Source organism: Triturus cristatus, chromosome 6 (genome assembly GCF_964204655.1).
Source record: "Triturus cristatus chromosome 6, aTriCri1.1, whole genome shotgun sequence".
NCBI lineage: Eukaryota > Metazoa > Chordata > Amphibia > Caudata > Salamandridae > Triturus > Triturus cristatus.
The window spans coordinates 1,396,950,067-1,396,971,254 of NC_140589.1; the positions used below are offsets into that span (position 1 = coordinate 1,396,950,067).

At 52.5% G+C, this 21,188-nt stretch overlaps 1 protein-coding gene across 7 annotated transcripts in view; it reads left to right on the forward strand.

Annotated features, from left to right (window-relative positions):
- Positions 1-21,188, forward strand: part of RALGAPA2 (Ral GTPase activating protein catalytic subunit alpha 2) — a 1,855,355-nt gene that overhangs the window by 1,770,030 nt on the left and 64,137 nt on the right. For 3 of the 7 annotated variants that reach the window (XM_085612413.1, XM_085612410.1, XM_085612411.1), the window contains one exon: positions 16,172-16,211. The exons of the other annotated variants lie outside the window; for them this stretch is intronic. In XM_085612413.1, the coding sequence (XP_085468539.1) occupies positions 16,172-16,176 (5 nt within the window). In that variant the 3' untranslated portion in view covers positions 16,177-16,211. The remainder of the gene's footprint in view (positions 1-16,171; positions 16,212-21,188) is intronic. 7 annotated transcript variants of the gene reach the window in all.

Here is a 21,188-nt window from a genome sequence, read left to right on the forward strand (position 1 = left end):
GAGAAGTTTGTGAAGATGTACAGTGGAATCCAAGAGTGGATTATTGAAGAGGAAAACCTGCAAGCAGAGGTGACAGTCTATGCCACTCGGAGGTGACCAGGAGGCACGAAAGCACAATTCCCACCCTTAGCAGGGAGCTCAGATGAGTTGACTAGGACCTTGTTGCTGCAGCTGTGTGGACCAGGCGACGCTAAGGAAGACCAGGAGCTGTACACGAGCTGTCCCACGTTGGATGTCGGTGTTTAGGTGGTCGGTGTCCTGCAGGAGCACCAACAAGACATGGTAGCTGCAACTGGCATGCAAGATGCCAAGAGGCAATCGTTGGGACCAGCAGGGGCACGGGGACTCACCAAGTGCAGGAGAGTCAGAGCAGGCCCAGAGCAAGCAGGGAGCCCACCAAAGCAGGAGAAGACCCTCGAGAGGACCCACAGGCCAAAGGTACAGGAGTCGCAAGAGAACCTCAGGCAGCTCACCAAAGATGGAGGCCCATGGTGCAAGAGATGCAGTGAGGATACTGATCTTGGCAGGAAGAGATGCTGGAGGCTAGAGCTTCTTGTAGCCCGAATATCTCTGGAGTGCAGAGCCAACAAGCCTTGTCAATGGCAAGTCAACAAATTGCAGGGAAGGCCGTTCAGGCCTTTGGAGAGCTGCAGAACCACCACCTGTTTTGCTGGGTCTCGGGAAGTCCGTAGGACGACAGGAGCAGCAGACCAGTCAGCTTCGTTGCAGTGTCTGCAGAAGCAGCAGAATGGCTCCTTCACTCCAAGGGATATTTCTTCAGCTGTCCTTGATGCTCACAGGTCTTCTGGAGAACCTGAGCGAGACACAGACGAGGCAGAAGACTTGAAGAATAGCGAGACCAGGAGTAGCAGGAGTCTTCCTTGATGCAATCTTGGTTCCAGTCGAAGTCTAAGTGTCCAGTCGGTTGAATAGTGTCTTCGTTTCAGAGGTGAGTCTTGTTCCACGACTAATCTGAGGACCCATCCCCGGGGGAGCCCTTAAATACCCAAGGAAGGGGTTGGAACAGCTCTGGGATCTCTCCTGTCACACCTCCCTGTGACAGAAAACCCGTTGTTCTACCTTTCCCTGCTCGAGCTCAGCTCAGCAGCAGGAAGGCAGAATTGTCACTCTGGTCGGCAGCAGCACTAGCTTGCTGGCAGACCCTAAAAGGCTCATACCAGAAGTACATGGGGCTTCTCTAAGGGCCTCCAGTACATGGGATCATACTTCCAACAGCAGAGTCGGTGTTGGGGTATGATTCCAACATGTTTGATACCAAACATGACCAGGTTCATTGCAGCCATTATATAGTTAGACATCTCGTAATGACTGATGTGCACTATATGTCTTAAAATGGCTGAACGGACTTACAAAACATGGATAATTGACTCTGGGGTTTGTAGGGGTGTCCTGCTCATGCAGGGGCACCCTCACACTTATAACCAAGCACCCTGCCCTCAGGACTGAAGGGCCTACCATAGGGGTGACTTATAGGTTCTAAGTGTAGTGACATCAGATATAAGTAAGCTTATTTCTGTCATGAGAGGTGCAAGCACCAACTCACACAGGCTGTATTGTCAGGCCTGTAGTCTGAGTTTAGGTGGGCTTTCATGGGTGGAACAATGCATGTTGTATCCCATGGTAGGCCCCATTTATACCTATGCCCTGGGTATCTTAGTACCATATTCTAGGGACTTATAAGGGTACACCAGTAGCCAATTGTGGAGGTACAAAAGTACTTACCAGGGGGCGTGGCTTAGCCGGCGGCAAGATGGCCGCAACTTGAGTAGGCTCTGCCGGCCAAGCCATTAATCCGCCACAATCCTGCGTACCCTGGGTGACCTGGCTCTCTGCACCGCGCTGCCTCGACTCTCTACCTCCTGGGGCGGTGATCGGTCCCCCAGCTGACTCACGCCTCTGCCACTACGCCGAGATCTACCACCATTTCGAGTCCCGGATGCGGCTGCTGGGCCTACCTGGTGCTGTGTGGCCGACTGCTGTGCCTGGCCCTGCTGCGGATGGGAGACGTCTGTTACCTGCCTGCTGAGACCGGGACCTCCTGCTAACGGCTGCCTGCTGCCTCCTCTCTACGGTGGGTTGCGCTGCTGCTGGGGGCGGGCCGCGGCAGGGTTGGGGGTGCACATGTCGCACCGTGGGGCCCGGGCCTCTTCCCGCTTTCTGGCGCCGGCCGGCACCAGGAGAGCCCTTAGCCGCCCGCAGCTCCTTTGGAGCTCCGCAAAGTGGACGGTCCGCTCCCCGCGCTTCCCTGCCACCTTCCTCCTCAGCATGCACAAGCCTACCGGAGTGCTTTCCCCCAGTGTCCGAGCCTGCCTAGACCTCGCTGCGGCCACCTTCACTTCCAAGTACCGTGGGGCCTGCCTCCGCCTTCCTGCATGCCACGTTCTCCGCATTGGCTCCCACCAGCCGTCTGGATCAGCAGCCCTGCTTGATTGCTGCAGTGTGTGGTGGCGCCTACCTGCTTACTACGCCTTTCCACCCACCATTGACTTCGTCGGTGGCTCCACGGCCTGGGACTGTGCTGCTCTCCTGAGGCCCTACTCCATCGGCCGGCGATTGGGGATCGTCTCTCTCTCCCCTGGCCCGCCTCACCCCAGCTTGGCTTCCCCCGGGGCGTGCCGCGGGTGCCTGCTGCTGCCTCTTCAGTTAAGACTCAGCCTGCGGGACCTGGCTCCCACGCCTCCCCCCTCTCAAACCTACATGATAGACTTGGCCTCCTATCAGACGCTGCTCCTCCTTGCCAGCCTAGCTCCTCACCCATCACCTCTCCTGCTCCGGCCTTCCCCTTGGGCCCTGTGATCGCTGCATCGTCCTGCATCGTCCTGCTCTTGTGTGGAGACGACAGCCCGTCCATGGGGAAGGCGGACCCCAAGCAGCCAAAACTGGCCTTCGACCAACGCAGGCAGACACGACAGGATGGGGCAGCCCCAAACATTGGCGAGCCTGCGACCCAGCCCGAAGCCGGTCCGACCCGAGAGGACGACCTCAAAGCCATCATGCTAGATGTGAAGGCCACAGTCACTGGCATCAGTTATCTGCTCGTCTAGACGCTGTCAAGGCCCGGGTGGACTCTCACCACGCGCAGCTAACACACATGGAGGCGAGGGTGTCTGATGTTGAGGACGGCATGACTCGAGACCACCATAAGCTTCTACAGATGGACAGGGTTCTAGAACTTATCAAGTTCAAAAATTAGGATTTGGAGGCACACTCCCGCAGAAGTAACCTCCGCATCTGAAAGAAACACGTTAGTTAGATTCCTCACCTTAGAATATCCCCAGGCGTCAGACTGGATCCGGAAGATTTTTCGTCAGCAATACCCCTTGCGCGTCGCTAGGCGTCGTCTGCGGCTCCGCGTCCGTCGTCGGCGTCGTGCGCCGGAATGACGTCGTCGGAGAACTTAGATGCCGCCCTCGCGCGCTGACGTCAGTTCTTCTTTTTTCCGCGCCAGTAAGCGCAGATCCGGGAGAGCTACCCCTTTTAGTCTTTTTTGACTAAATCTTTTTGATCCTTTTTGATCCTGTCAATCGACGTCTGGTGCCGGTAGGATGCCTGGGTTCAAGACTTGCGATGATTGCCATCGACTGATGTCGGTGACCGATCACCACCGCCGGTGCCTTTACTGTTTAGGCCCCGACCACGACGCGGAGTCGTGCTCCGATTGCCAGGCCCTGACTTCGAAGGCTAGGCGGGAGCGGTCCCGCAAGCTTCTCGAGCTTCGCCACTCGACTCCGCGTCGTGCGCGATCCCGGTCCAGGAGGAGGTCCAAGGATCGCTCGCGGAGCCGCAGCCGACGCCAACATCGATCTTCGGGCTCCAAGTCGTCGGGTAAGTCCAAACACTCTAAGAAGTCCAAGAGACGACATCGCTCTTCGGACTCCCCTCGCCGGTCGCGCGACTCGGCCGAGGGTCCGGGTGGTTCCACCCCCGCGGCTCCGTCGGAGCCACAGGCGCCGCGCAAGTCCCCATACCCACCGGTCCCTGGGACTGACGCGACGCCGGCGGAGGTCAGTGCCTTCCTCTCGACCATGAGGAGGCTGGCCCCACCGTCGACGCCCGCTGGCGCGCCTTCGGGCCCCACGGACTCGACTGGGCGACCTTGCGGGCCGGCGGCTCCGGCCCCGGCGCCGTCGGAGACTCCGGTCCCGACGCCGCAGGTCCCCGCGGGGCCCATGCCCCCGTCGACGCCGGTTGACCTAGTCACGCCTCCTCCGCTGGCGCCGACGCCTGAACCACCGACGCCACCGGTGCCCCCGACACCGGCACCGGATGGCGTCGAACCCCAGTTTAGCCCTGTTCCGGACCCGACGCCGTTGCGGCGTCGACCGACGCCGCATCCGGCGCCGCTTGAGCCTCATCAGCTCTACCGTCCGGCTCCGATCCTTCCTCCTGCGTATCAGGAATCGGATGACGGGGGCGACTGGGAGGGGTATGAAGACCCTATGGCTGTTCAGTCGCAGCTTTCACAGGACTGGGCAGAGGAACTGGGGGAGGCCAGTGGGCTGGACACCTCGCCGGACACTGGATTCCCTTCTCCTCCGACTGTGGCTTCGGAGGCGACTGTGGCTTCGGAGGAGGGTGCAGCATTTTCTGTGGTGCTGCGCAAGGCGGCCGCGGCCCTTGGGCTTGAGCTGCCTGCCGTGGCTGTGAGGACTAACATCCTCACTGAGGTGCTTCAAACGGCCGCAAGCTCCACTGAGCCTCTGTTGCCGTTCAATGAGGCCCTCACTGACGTTCTCCAGGGCACCTGGTCCAAGCCCTCCACAGTCCCTCCTGTGGATAGGAACGTTGCCAGGCGCCACCGCCTGTGAGAAGTTGGCCTGATGTATGATGTCACTAGTTATAGTGTACACCTTATATCAGTCCAAATACCCTTATGGTGATTGGTTGTAAAGTCAACCTTATAGACCAGCTATCCTAGTGGTAGCATGGACAAGAGCAGTCTTAGGCTAAACTCTGAATGGCATGTGAAGCCAGCTGTGATACCATATATAATCCCTTGAATACCAAATGAAAGGACACCACAACAGATATATATATAAAATAAAGTGTATTTATTCTAAGCAAACCCTCAGCACTCTTTATGAGATTAGAGGTAAGTACAACACAGTCTTATTAATGCATACAGTAAGTCACACAGGTAAGTAATACAGTTAGGCCCTAGGGGCCACGCAAACCATATACTAAATAAGTGGTATAAGAACCACTGTCACGGAAATAGAATAGGCCTAGGCCTAGGGAATCGCTGGAGCTACACTACACTAGCGTTAGTTAGGAAGTGGGAGGCCCACGGGATTCGTGTGCAGAGTGGAAACACTCACGCGTAATGCGTAAAAGTCAATAGCAATGTTACAGTTTAGAAATAGATAGATTTAGGACACTTCCGGAGTAGCTAGGAAGTTGGGACTTGAAAACTAGACACTAGGATAGTCACTATCCTGATGAGCACCGGAGTACCCAAGTTACCTAGCCCACAGGCTGCGGGTGCATAGGGGTGAAGATGCGTCGTTTTCGTCGTCGACTCCTATGGATGCCTGAAGAAAGATGCTGACAGGCAGTCAGGGGAGAGTGTCCGGTGGATCCCAAGGCTGGGATCAAGAAGAGAAGAAACCTGCAAGCAGAAGGGACAGAGTCAAGGTCACTAGCCAGTGACCACGTGGAACCAGGAAGGAACCAGGCGATGTCGTGAAGAGTTGCAGGTGAAGGTGAAGCTTGTCGCTGCAGCCAGGAGGACCAGGAAGCGTCGAGGACGACCAGGACCAGGAGGCGAGCTGTCCCACGAAGGCTCTTGCTGTCGGCGGCGTCGAAGTTGGACTGGGACTCACCAAGCCTTGGCAAGCGGAACCCACGAAGAACAAAGGACTTGCTTCTGGTGCAGACCAGGAAGGTCTGGGGTGCTTCTTCTTTGCAGAGAAGCGGGAGCCAGTCTGGAGGAGCCAAACCAGCGCAGAAGATTTCAGGGAGCGTCGTCACAAAGGCCACTAGCCAGCGGGCAAGCAACCGGACAGACGCAGCAAGCAGGAAAATGCTGAAGGGCCCCATGCAGGACTCGTGGAGTGTGGGGGGCTGGTCTTCGGTGCAGATGGTGCTTGGGGTTGGGGCTTCTCAATCCCCGGTGCACAACTTCGAGGGTACCTCAGAAGCTGCGCTGTAAGTTACTAGCCACTTTTCCCAGGTAGCCGGTCCCACGTCGCTCGTCGCCTCCACGGATCTCAGCTCTGCTGCAGGTGTGGATGAGGGTCGGAGAAGTCTGGAAATCAAGGCTCTGGTCGGGCTCTGCAGTCGGTTCCTCGTAGAACTGTCGCAAAGCAAAGGGTAGTCTCTTGATGGTGCCTGTTTGCACAGGGTAGCCACTCCTTGGCTACAAGGGAGATTCTTCAGTCTTCTTCTTTCGTCGAATGTCGAAGGTCCAGAGTTTCTGTTCAGTTTTGCAGGTTCAGGATAATCCAAAGTCTTGAGGCCCAACTCCCACTCTTATACTAATCTGGGGGGCTGGGATACCTGCTAGGTCACGCCTTATGGGTGGGACCTGGGAGGGGGTGGTTACACCCACTTCCCTTTGTCCAGTTTCGCGCCAGAGCTGGGGCTGGAGTGCCCCAGCGCCGGTTTGAACTGGACTATGCAAGGAACACCTTGTGTGCCCCAGGCATGTCTCATTCCTTTCAGCCCACCCTGCCCCAATACACTAAAGGCTGTCTGGAGAGGTGCTAGCACCTCCCCAAGCAGGAAACCTATTGTCCAGGCCTCCCTGGCTGGGATCACTCCCAGCTGCAGGAGGTCAGACTTGTGTCGTGGCAGCAGCATCCATTTTGTGATGCTGAGGCTTTGGTCAGAGGCTAACAGTTGAAGTATGATTTTAACATGTCTTTCCCTCTAGAAGGGGGGAATAATATTCTCATGTCCAGAAATGGCATGGGGGTATTATTCCCTAGTGTTAGACACCTTACACGACATGTTTTGATAAAGCCAAACCATAGTTACCATAACCGTCTAAGATTATAAGGCACTTTAAGAGTATATGGTAGGCTATATCATAGAACAGCTATAAGGACAAGGTTCCGAAAGCTGCAGACAGGCTCAGCTCATGCTAGAGCACCATCTCACATGTTACCAAGCACTCTGCCTCCAGGATTGTCAAGGCCTGCCATAGGAGTGACTGATAGGTACACATGTGTCTATATGTAAGTTAGGTATAGGAATACTACACCTAAGCAAGGGGTGATTACACGACCATGCCCCAGCTGAGTGATCAGCCAGTTGTGTCAAAATGGAAGGCCAGGCCAGGGGTGGCACAATACATGCTGCAGTCCCTGGTAGGCCTAGGGTACACCTATGCCCTGGGTACCTAGGGTACACTGTACAGGGGCCAATAAGGTGATCCTATCCAAATGGGTTATGCACCTAAAGTACATAGTATTAATTTAGAGAGAGAACAGCAGGGCTGTGGGTCTGATTAGCAGGCCCACAGCCACATCTAAGTCGAAAACCAGTAAAGCAAAAGCAAAAAGTGGGGGTGAACATAGAAAGCAGACCCTACTCTCCTACACCGCCCTGCTCCGGTTCACCTTCACCAGGAGATTCATCTTCTTTTTCTTTTCTTCGCCTGCTGCCTTCCCTCCCTCCCGCCTTCTTCATTGGCTCAGGGTTCTGGTCTCCTCTACAGTCGTCTTTTGGGGATCTGTTGACCTCTGTTTCAGACTTCCATTTCTATAAGGGCAGTGCCAGTCTTTTATACCTTCCTGCAGTGGACTGTTGTTCTCTCTGTGCTCCGTTCTTGCTGGACGACACAGTTCCACATGGTAATGACCGTCTATTTCTGTCTGTTGAGATATTCTTCCCTTGTTGCACTTGGGTAACGGTCTTCGCTTAACTGGCGGGACTCTTTCTCGCAGCCTTTTCACTTATATGTGGGCAGTGTCTAATTCTGTCTTTTACGATGGTGTGTTGCACCACCCTCCTTCTTTATTCATGGATTTTCATTCCTCGCACACAGTTCCCATACTTTCACCATTTTTTGTTGGTGGCTCCACGTTGTGCCGCAGAAAAGTTTCTCTGAAGAAAACGCGCCGGGAGGGACTTGTATGACCTCGCTGACGTCACGTACGTGGACGATGTCAGGGTGGGGTCGTGTGGTGCCGTCCCCTGGCACGCAGAGGTATTGCTGCAAAACAAATTCTGGATCTAGTCTGACGCCTGGGGATATTCTAAGTGAAGGAATCTGTGGCTAGACAACGTCTCTACCAGATACATCGCTACCAAAGGTAAGTAACTCGTACTTCTATGACGTGGACTCTTTAATATCTAAAAAGTTCTTAGGGGGGGCTTGGCCAAGCGCGGATCGAAGATGGCCGCGTAGTGTGTTAGCTCCAGACATCGTCCCTGCCCCGCGACTATCCTGCAACAACATCCAACTCGCCCGACAACAGCCCCAGGGGTCAAAACAATAGCGGTTTCCCAACCCGCCATCCCGGATTCGCCGCGCATGTCGGATGGGGAAGATATCTTCCCCGGAACATTGAGGCCTACCAATATCACACAAGCCAGGGGCCCACAGTACTCAGGACACTGGAGGAGAAGCCCGGCCGGACCGGCCCCTTTGTGCGGTGGCGCCGTGGTCTAGAGGGGCTGCCGCAGCTCTGGAGCGGAGCGGTAAAGAAGTGTTTCCACCCGTGGCAGCGGCTGTGACTGGACGCCTGGCAACAAGCACCTAAACGCCGCACTGTACGAGAACGCCGGAGGGGAGACCCGGTTGGTCCGACCTCATTGCGTGGCAGCGCCGCAGGATCAAAGGCGCCGCTGCAACTCCCCTTTACGAAACCACTACCAGGTGCCTGATACCCGCGGCGGTGGTGGGTTCCAAGCCGTGAGACACTCCCGGTGAGGCGTTGGGGCGCAATCCTCACAGCGCGCATCCGCCACAAGTTGGCTAATGGCTGCGATGCGCATTTGACTATTGTGGCCTCCCCCTGCTTGCCCTATCGGAGCCGCATCTACTGCATAATCTGCCTCATCAGAGACCCTGCACAGTCAACAATTGATCCATTGAGGCACTGAAGAGACCCCCCCCGGGAGCTTAGGGGGGGGGCTTTGAGGGAGCAGTGGCCCCCCTGTGCTTTCACTGTCATTCAAACTACTGCAGGCAGGAGGGGCCGAGGCGAGTGTCCCGGGGGTTAGTACAAGACGACTGTTGGACGTGCACACAGCGGCTGTCCCTGAAGCCTGTGACTCTCCTGGCGGTTTTGGGCCCCCCGGGCGACTAGAGCTGCCAGGGACTGAATTTTAGGGGCCCATCCCCCCGGGGGGGAACAGACAGTGTGAGAAATGGTCAAGGGCCTGCACATCGCTTCTGAGGTCCTACCCTGCTGGTGTAGCTATTAAGAACTGTGGGGGGGTGGCGCTTCGGCCCACTCTGAGTGCTGTAGTCTGGTTGGAAGCATACCTTGGGCACTACTATGGAGCACGTCAAGGGCACTGGATCCCGTGGGATGAAACCAGTCCAAGCTAACAAACTGGACCGCTACACAGTTTCCAAGGACGCTCAGCGGGGCCAACTGTCCGCAGATGCCGTCAAAGGGAGCCCCGGGGAAGATGAACTGGAGCCGTTGCTTAAGGATGTCATGGAGGCCATTACTGGAGTCAAAACTTCCTTGGATACTGTGGCGATTGACGTTAATCTTATTAGGGCCGATCTTGGAAAACTTAACAAAAAAGTCAAGCAGGTAGAAATCACAACCTCTAGTCTCGTTGACGACGTCTCGCAGCTACAAAGGGAGGTCCGCGAGCTCCATGACTCTCGCGGAACTCAAGTTGGATGACTATGAAGGTCGACTTTGGCGCAATAATCTTCGCATCCTAGGAATTCCGGTGAAAGCTGAGGGGCAATCCCCAGACCTATTTATCGAGGACCTTATCCTTAAACACCTCCAACCCAAAGGCCTTAAAAAGTTCTTAGTCATTGAACGTGCTCACAGGGTCCCGGGTGGCCGTCCCAAACAGGCCCATGCTGGCTCGGGTCCTAAACTTTTGTGACAGATGTGATTCTCCAGAACTCCAGAGCATGGCCCCCCTTCGCTACGAAAACGCTGACATTTCCTTCTTTCCGGACTTCACGCAAAGAGTGCAGAAGCAGAGGCGTTCATTCCTCTCTGTGAAACGCGACCTGAGGGAAAGGGGCCTGAAATACTCAACGCTGTTCCCTTTATGCCTCCGGCTTGAGGCGGAGGGAAGAGCACGGTTTTTAGAGTTCTTCGACCAACCGGAAGCAGTGGCGGAGTGGATTGAATATAGAGGTGCAAAGGGTCCTACAGATCGCGACGCCGGGGAACATGCTGACTCTCGACCTCCTTGAGATAAAGACTCCGAACATGGCAGCCTAAAACTGAGTAACTGGGGACATGGTGGCGGGGTGGGCCGGGGAGGGTGGGGCACAAGTGTTTGATTAGAGGGGCTGAGGATTGTGTATGGCCTTAAGCTACCCGCCTATTAGGGGCGTTACGAGTAGGGACACGGAGCACACTATTTTTCCCCTCTTTCTTTCTTTCTTTGAATTTCTTTCTGGGGCGACAGCACTCTGCAAGTTTTTTATGGGCAGTTCTAAGCCCAGAGTGCAGGGCAGTGGGGTGGGGGGTTGTTGGGTGGGGGGTTGTTGGGATGGGGGGTTGTTGGGATGGGTGTTTTGTTTGTTGGTTTAGTGCTATTTTTGCTACATCGGCACAGTATATGACTACATCCTCAGAAAAATAACAGGTGGGGTAAATGCGGAGGGTATTTGGCTTTGTGACTTGCAAGAAAGGCGTGATGGGGATAAAAACGTTAAAATATTGAGCTGGAATGTCAATGGGTTAGGGGACAAAATTAAACAAAGTGTTGTCCTCCAGTATATTAAGAGGCATGCTCCAGATGTAGTTCTGCTCCAGGAAACGCACCTGGTTGGGAACCTATGTAAGGCGATGCACAGGGGGGGATATAAAATGGTTGCACATTCTGGGTTCACCTCGGGTTCCAGGGGGGGTAGGTATCATGACGAGAAATACATTTCCACTAGCGGTGAATTCCACGTGGGCGGATGATCGAGGCAGATACGTTGGTGTCTCTGGGATGTGGGAGGGCCGGGTTATTACCCTCATGTCCGTCTATGTCCCTCCAGGCTTGCAGGGCACAACGTTCGCTAACTTGGGTGCGGTCCTGCTCACCATTCCGGAGAGGCTCTTAGTAATAGGGGGTGACTTTAATGTAGTGGTCTCAGGTACATTGGATAGGTATCCCCCCCGGGAGGTGAGGCCATCGGCTTGGTGGTTGCCTGACTTTCTTGAGGCAATGGGGCTGGTTGATGGATGGAGAGTATACCATCCAGACCAGATACAACACACCTTTCACTCTGGGGCTCACCACAGTCTCTCCCGTTTAGACTATTGTCTCGTTCCCGCCGCACAAGCCGCCTATATAAACTAAATCAAACACTTAGCTAGGGGTATCTCCGATCACTCGCCCCTCTGGGTCCATCTGCTCATAAGCCCTGGCCCAGTGGGAAGGTTGGCTCTCATTAACCCTTGGTATCTGCGCAACCCTAAGATCTGTAAAGACCTTATTAGGACCATTAACGAATATTTCTCTGACAATGTGCTGTGTCTTCTTCCCAGACCTTATGGGAAGCGTTTAAGACTGTGATTCGGGGACAGACACTGTCTCTAATATCTGGCTCCAAAAGAGACAAGCAGAAGGAAATGTTAGGGCTTGAGGCTGATATTTACAGGCTAGAAAGCAACCTGGAATCTGGGGTGACGCCGGAGAAGCTCCATCTGCTGAACCTGAAGCAACATGACTACAGAGCTATGGTCTCCGATAGGGCCAAGGCCCTTAGCAGGGAACAGCAGGGCAGACTTTACGGTCTGGGAGATAAGGCCGGGAAGCTCATAGCATGGCTGAACAGAAAGGAATGGGCGAGCCGGCTGGTCCTGGAGCTTATAGTAGAGGGTGGCATCTTGATCACGGAGCCTCAGGAAATACTAGATAGATTTGCTGGCCATTTTCAAACGGTCTACACGTCAGTGAACTCCCACACAGAAACAGACTCCCAGGACTTATTACGGGATATTAAACTCCCCTGTCTCTCCCTGGAGGATCGAGACTTTATGGACAGCCCTCTTACGACTGACGAGATTGCGCAAGCGATCCGCTCTTTAAATTCCAGGAAAGCTCTGGGCCCTAACGGACTCCCCATTGAACTTTACATACTTAAGCCGGATAAACTTGCCCCCCATCTGAAAGCCATGTTAGAAGAATCTAGAGAAGCGGGAATGCTCCCCCGGGAGCAGAGGATAGCTACCATTGTCACTATCCATAAGGAAGGGAACGCTAAAACAGACTGTGCCTTGTATAAGCCCATCTCTCTTCTAAACGCAGAACCTAAGATATTAGCCAAACTATTAGCTAACCGCCTGGTGAAAGTGATCAGTGGCCTAGTGCATCCGGATCAATCTGGTTTTATGCCCCATAAAAACACAGCCCTCAACCTATGCAGAGTTCACGGGGTGGTGGATAGAGCCCACACCCTTTGAGAACCAGCTGTGATCGTGTCACTAGACGCGACCATGGCCTTCGATACAATTGAGTGGCCCTATTTATGGGCAGTCTTAGCGAAGTTGGGATTTGGTCAGAATTATATCCACTGGGTGCGTCTTTTATATTCCGAACCACTGGCTCAAGTGGTGGTAAATAACAAAGTTTCGGCAACTTTTTCGCTTAGTCAGGGAACTCGCCAGGGTTGCCCACTGTCCCCCCTCATTTTCTCCTTGGCCTTGGTACCCTTTGCTGCTTGGATCCGTTGGGATCCAATGATAAGAGGGCTGCGGTGGTCCCCCGGATGGGAGGACCGCATATCGTTATACGCAGACGACATACTACTTTATTTGGCCTCTCCTAAGAAATCCCTTACGGTAGTGCTAGACAGCCTCACAATCTTCGGCAGATTCTCTGGACTCTCCATCAACTGAGGAAAATCCCTACTAAATGTACTGAGCGGGGACCACCCTGGGACTGTCAAATACAAATCAACATGGCCGGATTTAAATATTTGGGAATTTTTATCTCACTTGACCCTTCGGTCCGTTATGCCCAAAATCTTCTTCCACCTCTTTGAAGTCTCAAAAGTGACATTGCCAGTTGGAAGACACTCCCTATTTCGCTCCTGGGCAGGGCCGCCCTATTCAAAATGATGGCCTTACCACGATTCCTCTGTGCCCTACAAAACACCTTAGATTTAGTTCCAGCTCATTACTTTAGGGAGATCGAGGGCCTGCAGAGGGACTTGTTATGGGATGGTAGACCCCGAATTGCCCTTAACAAACTAACACTAAACTGGTATGATGGAGGCATCAGCCTCCCGGATATCAAGAAATATTATTGGGCATCCCAACTGGCGGCCATCAATAATTGTACATACGGTCGTGCGGACGACCCGGGCTACGCCATGGATAGGTGGCTCCTTCCGGGGGGCACTTACGGCAGAGCTTTGTATTCCCGACCTAAAAGATTTGTGTTGACGGGCCTCACGAAACATTCTGTTCAAATCTGGCATAACGCCACCAACTCAATTGGTTGGAGACATAAATTAACTTTGGCCACCCCTCTTTGGGATTCGGAGAAGTTAGGCGATCTGTGGAAAACGAAGGGCTTCGATAGGTGGGATCTGATCGGTATCTCGGCTATCAAGGATATCTGGGGAAGAGAAGGGGTCAAGTCCTTCAGTACGCTTCAGAGCGAATATGAGCTTGCGGATACTGAGTATTTTCGTTATGCACAGGTCTCACACTCACTCCAATCTTTGTTGCCTAAGGGTTCCGATCCGCCGGAGGCCTCGCCCCTGGAAGACAGAGTTTTAGACGGTTACCTCCCCAACAAAAGAATCTCATTGATATATAAAAAGTTAATCAATCACATGGCAGACCCTCTACGGATACTGCGGGACAAGTGGACACAGGATGGGATAGAACTAGACGATGGGGATTGGCAAGCTGCAGTATCCTCTCCTAAAGAGGTGGCTATTCCGGCACGCTTGCGACTGGTTCAGCTTAAAGTCCTTCATAGGATCTACATCACAGGGCCCCAGTTAGTGCACATGGGGTGGTCTGACACAGGCGAAGGCAAAAGGGGTTGCGGCCTCACCGGAACATTCATGCACACCATCTGGGAATGCACACATATTAGCTCTTACTGGCTCCAAATCCATGACACAATCAATGAGGTGTTACGTGTCTCTCTCCGCCCGGAGGCGAGACTATGTATTTTAAATATTTGGGAGCCCACAGACTTGAACACTTCTCAGACGCAATGGATCACACTGGGGTTCATGTTGGCCAAACGAAACATCCCACAACTGTGGGGGGCAGCTCAACTGCCTACTCTGGAAGCCTGGCGGAAGAACCTTGATTGGTGTATGTTCAGAGAAAAAACGGTATATTTGGCAAGGGGGTGTCCTAGGAAATGGTCCCGTATCTGGAATCTGTGGAATGTTTATAGAGGGGAGATCTGTGTACCGCCTTGAAGTATTGAGCATGTAAACCCTACATCTTCATGATGTTCCTCTCTATGATGAAGTCAATGTATCCATCCACCCATGCGTACTGTAATGTATAATCTGCACGAACCTCTGCACTGTACTGTTTTGCAGATGTTTCAATAAAAAGATTTATAAAAAAAATGTTCCTAGGTTAGAAATCAGCAAAAGGTAGCAACAATTGTTCATGCTCCGCAGCGAATTGCATACAAAAGGAAAATGAGAAACTGACGTCAGCTCACAGGGGTGGTGTTTAAAAATGTATCTGCTCCGTCGCTTCTGGGGGCAGAACAAAGTCAACAAGGAGCACCTAGTGGCACTCTGGAGCACTGCGGTGAAAGCTTCCAGATCCAGTCTGGCACCTGGGGCCATTCTGATGGAATCTGCAGCTAGATAGTATCCACCAGAAAGAGTGGTACCGAAGGTAAGTAACTTGTTCTTCCATACATTTTACTTGATTATTTATTTTTTACAGCTTCCAATATAATTTTAATGACTACCAAAGTAGTATGTCGATGAATGAAAACATACACTAAATATTGGTGCACGACTAATCTAAAATGTTCATAATAATGGCCTATGTGGGAGCGGTTATTTTCCCTCTTTAGATCTAGCTTGACAGCGCAGCTGTCTGAGTGTTTTTTTGTTTGTTTGTTTAGCAATTCCTTAAAATATGCATAGAGTGGGCTTTGGGTTGTGTCCACCCAGATGATTTGTGTATACAATGTGTGCACGGTCCATTTGTGAGTGTCCATCTTACATTTTGTTGGTAGATTAAAGCCAGACCGTTTGGTTTTGCTAGTGCTTGTTGTGTTGAGTATGGAATGTGAGCCTTTGTGCTGTCAAGTGATGAGAGCGCTGACCCCCATCCCGCCCCCCACCCTGCAGTGGTGCTTGACCTCCCTATTTCTTAAACAATGCTCCGTGAAGAAAACACCCGTTGTGCGTCGCCTTCGCACGTTTATATATGACACAAGTTGATTCGGCGTGTAATACGAGTGGTGAAAATGTATGGGACGTGCAACGCGAGTTAAGACTTGTTTGCGGTGTACAAGGCTCATTACACTTGATTAAAGAACATGTTAACCTTCATTATTTTTGCAGTGACTTGTGAGGTTTACATTTGCACATTTAAATTCACGCAGCTTTTTTGAGTTCCTTGCATTCCAGCTGTGCCCTCGTTTAATAAAAGGAAAAAAGACTTGCTAGCAGAGGGGATTATGTACAGACTGGCAACGAAGTATTCTAAGAAGCTTCGAGTTGTGATTTTAGTAGAATTATAGAAATTGATTTTCTAGTCTTACTTTGGGGAGGGCGGGCATGACTTTACCCACATCTTCCCTAATCCCCTATCATTACCATTGAGTAGGCGAGGCCTGGCTCTTTTTTCTGAATTTTAATAACTATTTAATTTATCAATATATAGCATGCTACTGTATTTACATTTATATAATCGATAGTATTCTTTGTTTTACAATTCGAATTTGAAGGCCTCTTTCTGGAGCGTTTTCCAAAACTGTCTGATTTTCTCCTAATAGCTAACTGGTGGGCGTGCTTTGTGTTTATTTACTGGATGCTGTTTCTGTTCTTTCTCTTTAGATTAGAATATATAGAGGTCACTTTATCGTGATTGAAAAAGGTAAGAATTATTCTTTCAGCAGGCTGCGCCGGGACCAGCCTGCTAGCTCATTTCACTGCGGCTGTACTAACCGGCTTTTTTATGTTGCTTATTTTTTAGTGTCAAGTCTTTCTTATGTATTTTTTTTTTTTAACACCCCGTTCTGCCAAACGTACACATCCCCATTAAGCACCCTGAAACAAGTGTCTCTGGAAATTGCCTGGCACTGTAGTGGCACTAACATCACACTGCTATAATATTAGCATGCTCCTGCCCCTGCATGTCTTGGCTTCAAGGGAAAACACACGTTTTTGTCCCCCTTCTGCTTCTGTTTGCTTCGGGCGGAATCTGACACCAACACCTGCCACACTGGAAAATGTCTTTGTTGCTTGCACTTTTGTTTGAATTGCTGCAGGGAAGCCAATGGGAGTTAAATCCATTTACTTTTTTTGTTGCCTAAGCACCATGGAATAGGATCTTGAGATGGCGCAGATAGGAAGCGGCACGTGCTGGGCTGTTTGCTGGCTCTTTCAGTTAGCCCAGTCCCTATTAAGTGGCTGCTTTCCTTGAAGGGCAGATTGCCCGTGCCTGGGCTTTCTGAAAGGAACAGCTGGGGGCGGAGGTTGGGGGTTTGGGGAGGCGGGGAGACAAAGGAGCCTAAAACAGTGAGTGCCGCGAACCTAGAGATTGGCGGGGCGCAGTTTAAGGTCCCGGCAGCAGGTTGCCCCACACTGCAGGTGTGGCCTTGGCAGGCCTGCTGCTTTTGCTCGTTTGTGCGTCCGATTTTCAAGACTGGGAGGGAAAAGCAGAATTCTGACGGCACGCTTGCTGTAACAGGACGGGGGTTGGGGAATGCAGAGTTATTTTTGTTCCCTCCTGTAAGTCTCTGTCATGGTTTGGTCCAGTCTCGCTTTTTGAATGTTGTTTTTACAGAAAAACAGGAATCAGTCACGGATGACGTGCCTTTATTAGGTCCACTGGTATGTTTAGAGATTGGCCATGGCGCCCTGCAATAGGATCAAGGCAGGGGCAACACGCTTAGGTCCTTACTAGAAGTAACCGATGATCAGCAGGAATACAGTATATAAGCAATACCGGAAGTAGTGGTATTACTGAGTGATTATGACTTAATGCAGAGTATGCCGTTCATAATGAAAAATATTCCTAGCCATGTTGCAGAAAGTTTCAACTCTTTTTTAAGGACAAGGAGACGAGAATTACGTTGTCTTTCTTAAATTTATTTATATACAGCAGCCATAACTTCATAACATTTGTAACTAAAAGAAGACCTTTCTTTCCCATGAACACCAGGGAACATTTTTATGCAACAAGTCCACCAAATCACATAGTAGCCATATTACACAGTCCTTTCCAGGGCACAAGTCCTAAAAACATAAGTGGGGGGGGGGGGGGGAGAGTAACCAGGTTGACTGCATTATGCAAGTGAAATCATGACGTGTGCTATCACAGCACATGATGTCACAAAGTGCGACATTGCTCGTGACATCACTGGAAGTGATCTCACTGGAAGTGGCATCACAAGAAGTGACGTCGGATATTAAGACCTCACACATATGTTTATCAGGTATATCATGAGCACATTTAAGCGCATTGAGATTTAATAAATTAGATTTGGCTTTGGGGTTGTGCCAAAAAAGTGGCATAATCCAGATGCAAAATCTGGGCCTCAACTAATGCATTTATGTTTTTTAAACACCTCCACAAAGGAATTGGCAACAAGGAGAAGCATGGTAGTAGATCTGCTATGCTTAATTGGTTGCAAAGTCCACATTTTAAAACATTTGATTGGGTTAAGGCATCTGCTTTGAAGGTGCCCAGTAACTCTCAGGGAATAGTAATAATGGTAGGATAACTTTGGCGGTTAATGCACTTACTGGAAAGATTTGTGTTTTGTAAAGTCCCAGATTTGAATCAAAGTAGTAGAGCAGGTAAATGTGTCTCCTGCAAAGCACATCATCTAACATGCTGATGAAAGATCTTTATTTTATGTAGGTAGTAAAGTGGGTTACTGCTTTTAACACAGAGATCCTTTTGTTACCTGCAGATCATAAATTGTAAACCTTCTTAAAAGACCACCGTGAGGTATGAAGGACATGTGACTCCTACACCTTGTAAACCTCACTGTCCCATGTAGCTCACTGCAGTGGGTTGCATAGCACTAAAAAAGAAATAAAATAGTGCTATTGAAATTGTTATTTGTGTAAATACTGGGACAGACAAACACACCTGACATTCTTACAGTGCATGCATCTCTTATATACAGGGACTGAACAAAGGCAAAAGCTGCCTCTCTTAAGTACCTGTGAAGAGATATCTGAAAGAAACATGTGGTGATAGATTCCTTACCTTAGAATTACCCCTAGGCGTCAGGCTGGATCCAGAAAGTTTTCGTCAGCAGTACCCCGGCACGTCAGTAGGTGGCGTCGTGCAGCTCCGAATCCGTCGTCGGCATCTTGATCGCCGGGATGACGTTGCGGGCAGTACTTAGACGCCACCCATGCGCGCTGACATCAGTTCTTTCTTTTTCCGCGCCAGCAAGCGCAGATTCGGGAAGAGCTAGTAACCCCATTCATTTTTTGACTGAGCTTTTTGAGGCTTTTTGTCTCCTATTGTTCTGAGTCGATCGACTCCTGGTGCCGTAGGGATGCCCGGGTTTAAGAACTGTGGAGACTGTCAACGCATGATGTCTGTGACGGACCCACACCGAGTGTGTCTCTAATGCCTGGGGCGCGACCACGACTCCAAGTCTCGCCCCGACTGCCTGGCCATGGCACCGAAAACTTTGCAGGAGCGGTCCCGAAAGTTGTCGGAAGCCCGGCAGTCTGCTCCATGCCGTTGAAGGTCCCGGTCCCATGGGAGGTCGAGGGACCGGTCATGAAGTCGTCACCATCATTCTTCTGGATCTAAGTCTTCGCACTCGGGGTCAGGTAAGTCGAAGCATTCCGAAAAGAAGTCGAAGAAGCGTCGTTGCTCTTCAACTTCCCGTGGCGCTACGCAGCTGTGGGTGCAGGCGGTGCCACCCCCATGGCTCCGGCGGAGCCTGTGACGTCGCTGCCGGCCTACCTGCCCTTCCTGGGTCCGGCGGCGACACCAGCCCAGGTGCAAGAGTTTCTTGCTGCCATGGCCCGACTCTTTGGGCCGTCTGGCCCCGACTGTGCGCCTCTGGGTCCCGCGGGCCCGACTGGGGGTCCTGTTGTTCCATCGCCATGGGCTCTGGCCTCAGCGTCTCCGGCGCCGCAGGCCCCCATGGGATCCGGGATCGTACCGCGGTCGACGCCGGTTGACCTTGTTACACCTCCACCGACGTCAACCCCACCGGCACCGCAACCGACGTCGCCCGCTCCTCAGGACGACGTCATCCCCGGTTTCAGCCCTGAACCGGACACGGAGCCAGATCGACGCCGATTCCGGCACTGATGGGATTTGTTCCCTATGTCCATCCTCCGTATTTTCAGCCTGTTCCACAGACTTTGGAGGAAGGGGAGGACTGGGAGGTGTCTGAGGACCCTCTCGCACAGGATTGTGCTGATGATCTGGACTGGGCAGAGGATTTGGGGGAAGCCAGTGGTCTTGACACTTCGCCGGACTCTGGCATGCTGTCTCCTCCTATCGTGGCTACGGAGGAGGGAGCAGGTTACGCAGTGGTGTTGCGTAGGGTGGCCGAGGCCCTCCACCTCGAGCTCCCTGCAGTGGCCGTCAGAACGAACATCCTGACAGAAGTGCTCCAACCGGCGGCAACCTCTTAGGAGCCCTTGCTGCCCTTTAATGACGCACTTTCTGACGTTCTTTTGGGCACCTGGTCCAGGCCCAACACAGGGGCTCCTGTGGACAGGAACGTGGCCCGACGCCATCGCCCGGCTCAGAGCGATCTCTTCCTCTCTCATCACCCTACCCCTCTGCGTCCCAAAGCGCGTTCCCTTCCACACCTCCGGATAGGAAATCCAAGAAGCTGGAGCAGCTTGGCAAGAAGCTGTTTTCATCTGCCACCGTAGGGCTGCAGTCGGTGAACACTGCATGCCTCTTGGGTTGTTACTCCAACTCTCTGTGGGACACGGTTGCGCAAGTGCTGCCTAGCTGTCTGGAGGAGGTCCAGACAGTGCTCACCCAAGCTGTTGCTGCTGGGAGAGACGCAGCTAAGTTCACCATTCGTTGTGGGCTTGACACCGCTGACTCACTAGGCAGGGCGATTTCCACGACGATGGCGCTTAGGCGCCACGCCTGGCTGAGAACTGGCTTTTCGGGGGATGTCCAGAATACCCTGATGGACATGCCCTTTGATGACATTCGCCTTTTTGGCAATAAGGCAGATAGTGCGCTGGAGCGCTTTAAGGACTCGCGGGCTACGGCCAAGTCCTTGAGCCTGTCGGCCACTCGGCCTCCTCTGCCTTTCGCTCCTTTCGTGGCCGCGGAAGGGGTGCCCCACTACGTTCGCAGAGCCACAGGCCGGCACAGCAAAAACCTCAGCGTGGCCGCGGACGTAGGACACGTCGAGGCGGGTCAGGGGGCCAGCGGGTGGGTCAGTTCACCTCCACCCCCGCGGCATCCACTGCTAAGCCTTCCTAGTCTGTCCTTTCAGGTCCATCAAACCCCAGTGGGCGGACGGATTCGCCATCATCCCCCCCCCACTGGCGCACCATCACATCGGACCAGTGGGTGCTGCAAATTGTCCGAAGGGGCTACTCCCTCTCCTTCGACTCTACCCCTCCAGCCATGCCACCTCAGTACCACCGCTTGTCGGGGAATCACTTGGCACTTCTCCAGCAGGAAGTTGCAGCCCTCTTGGCCAAGGGGGCAATCGAGCGCATTCCGACGCTTGAAGTAGGTTGTGGCTGTTATTCCCACTACTAAGTGGTTCCAAAGAAGGACAAGGGCCTGCGTCCTATCTTAGACCTTCGGAACGTCCACGGCTTCCTCCGGAAGGAGAAGTTCAAGATGCTCACATTGGCTCAGGTCTTGTCTGCCCTAGACCCGCAAGAC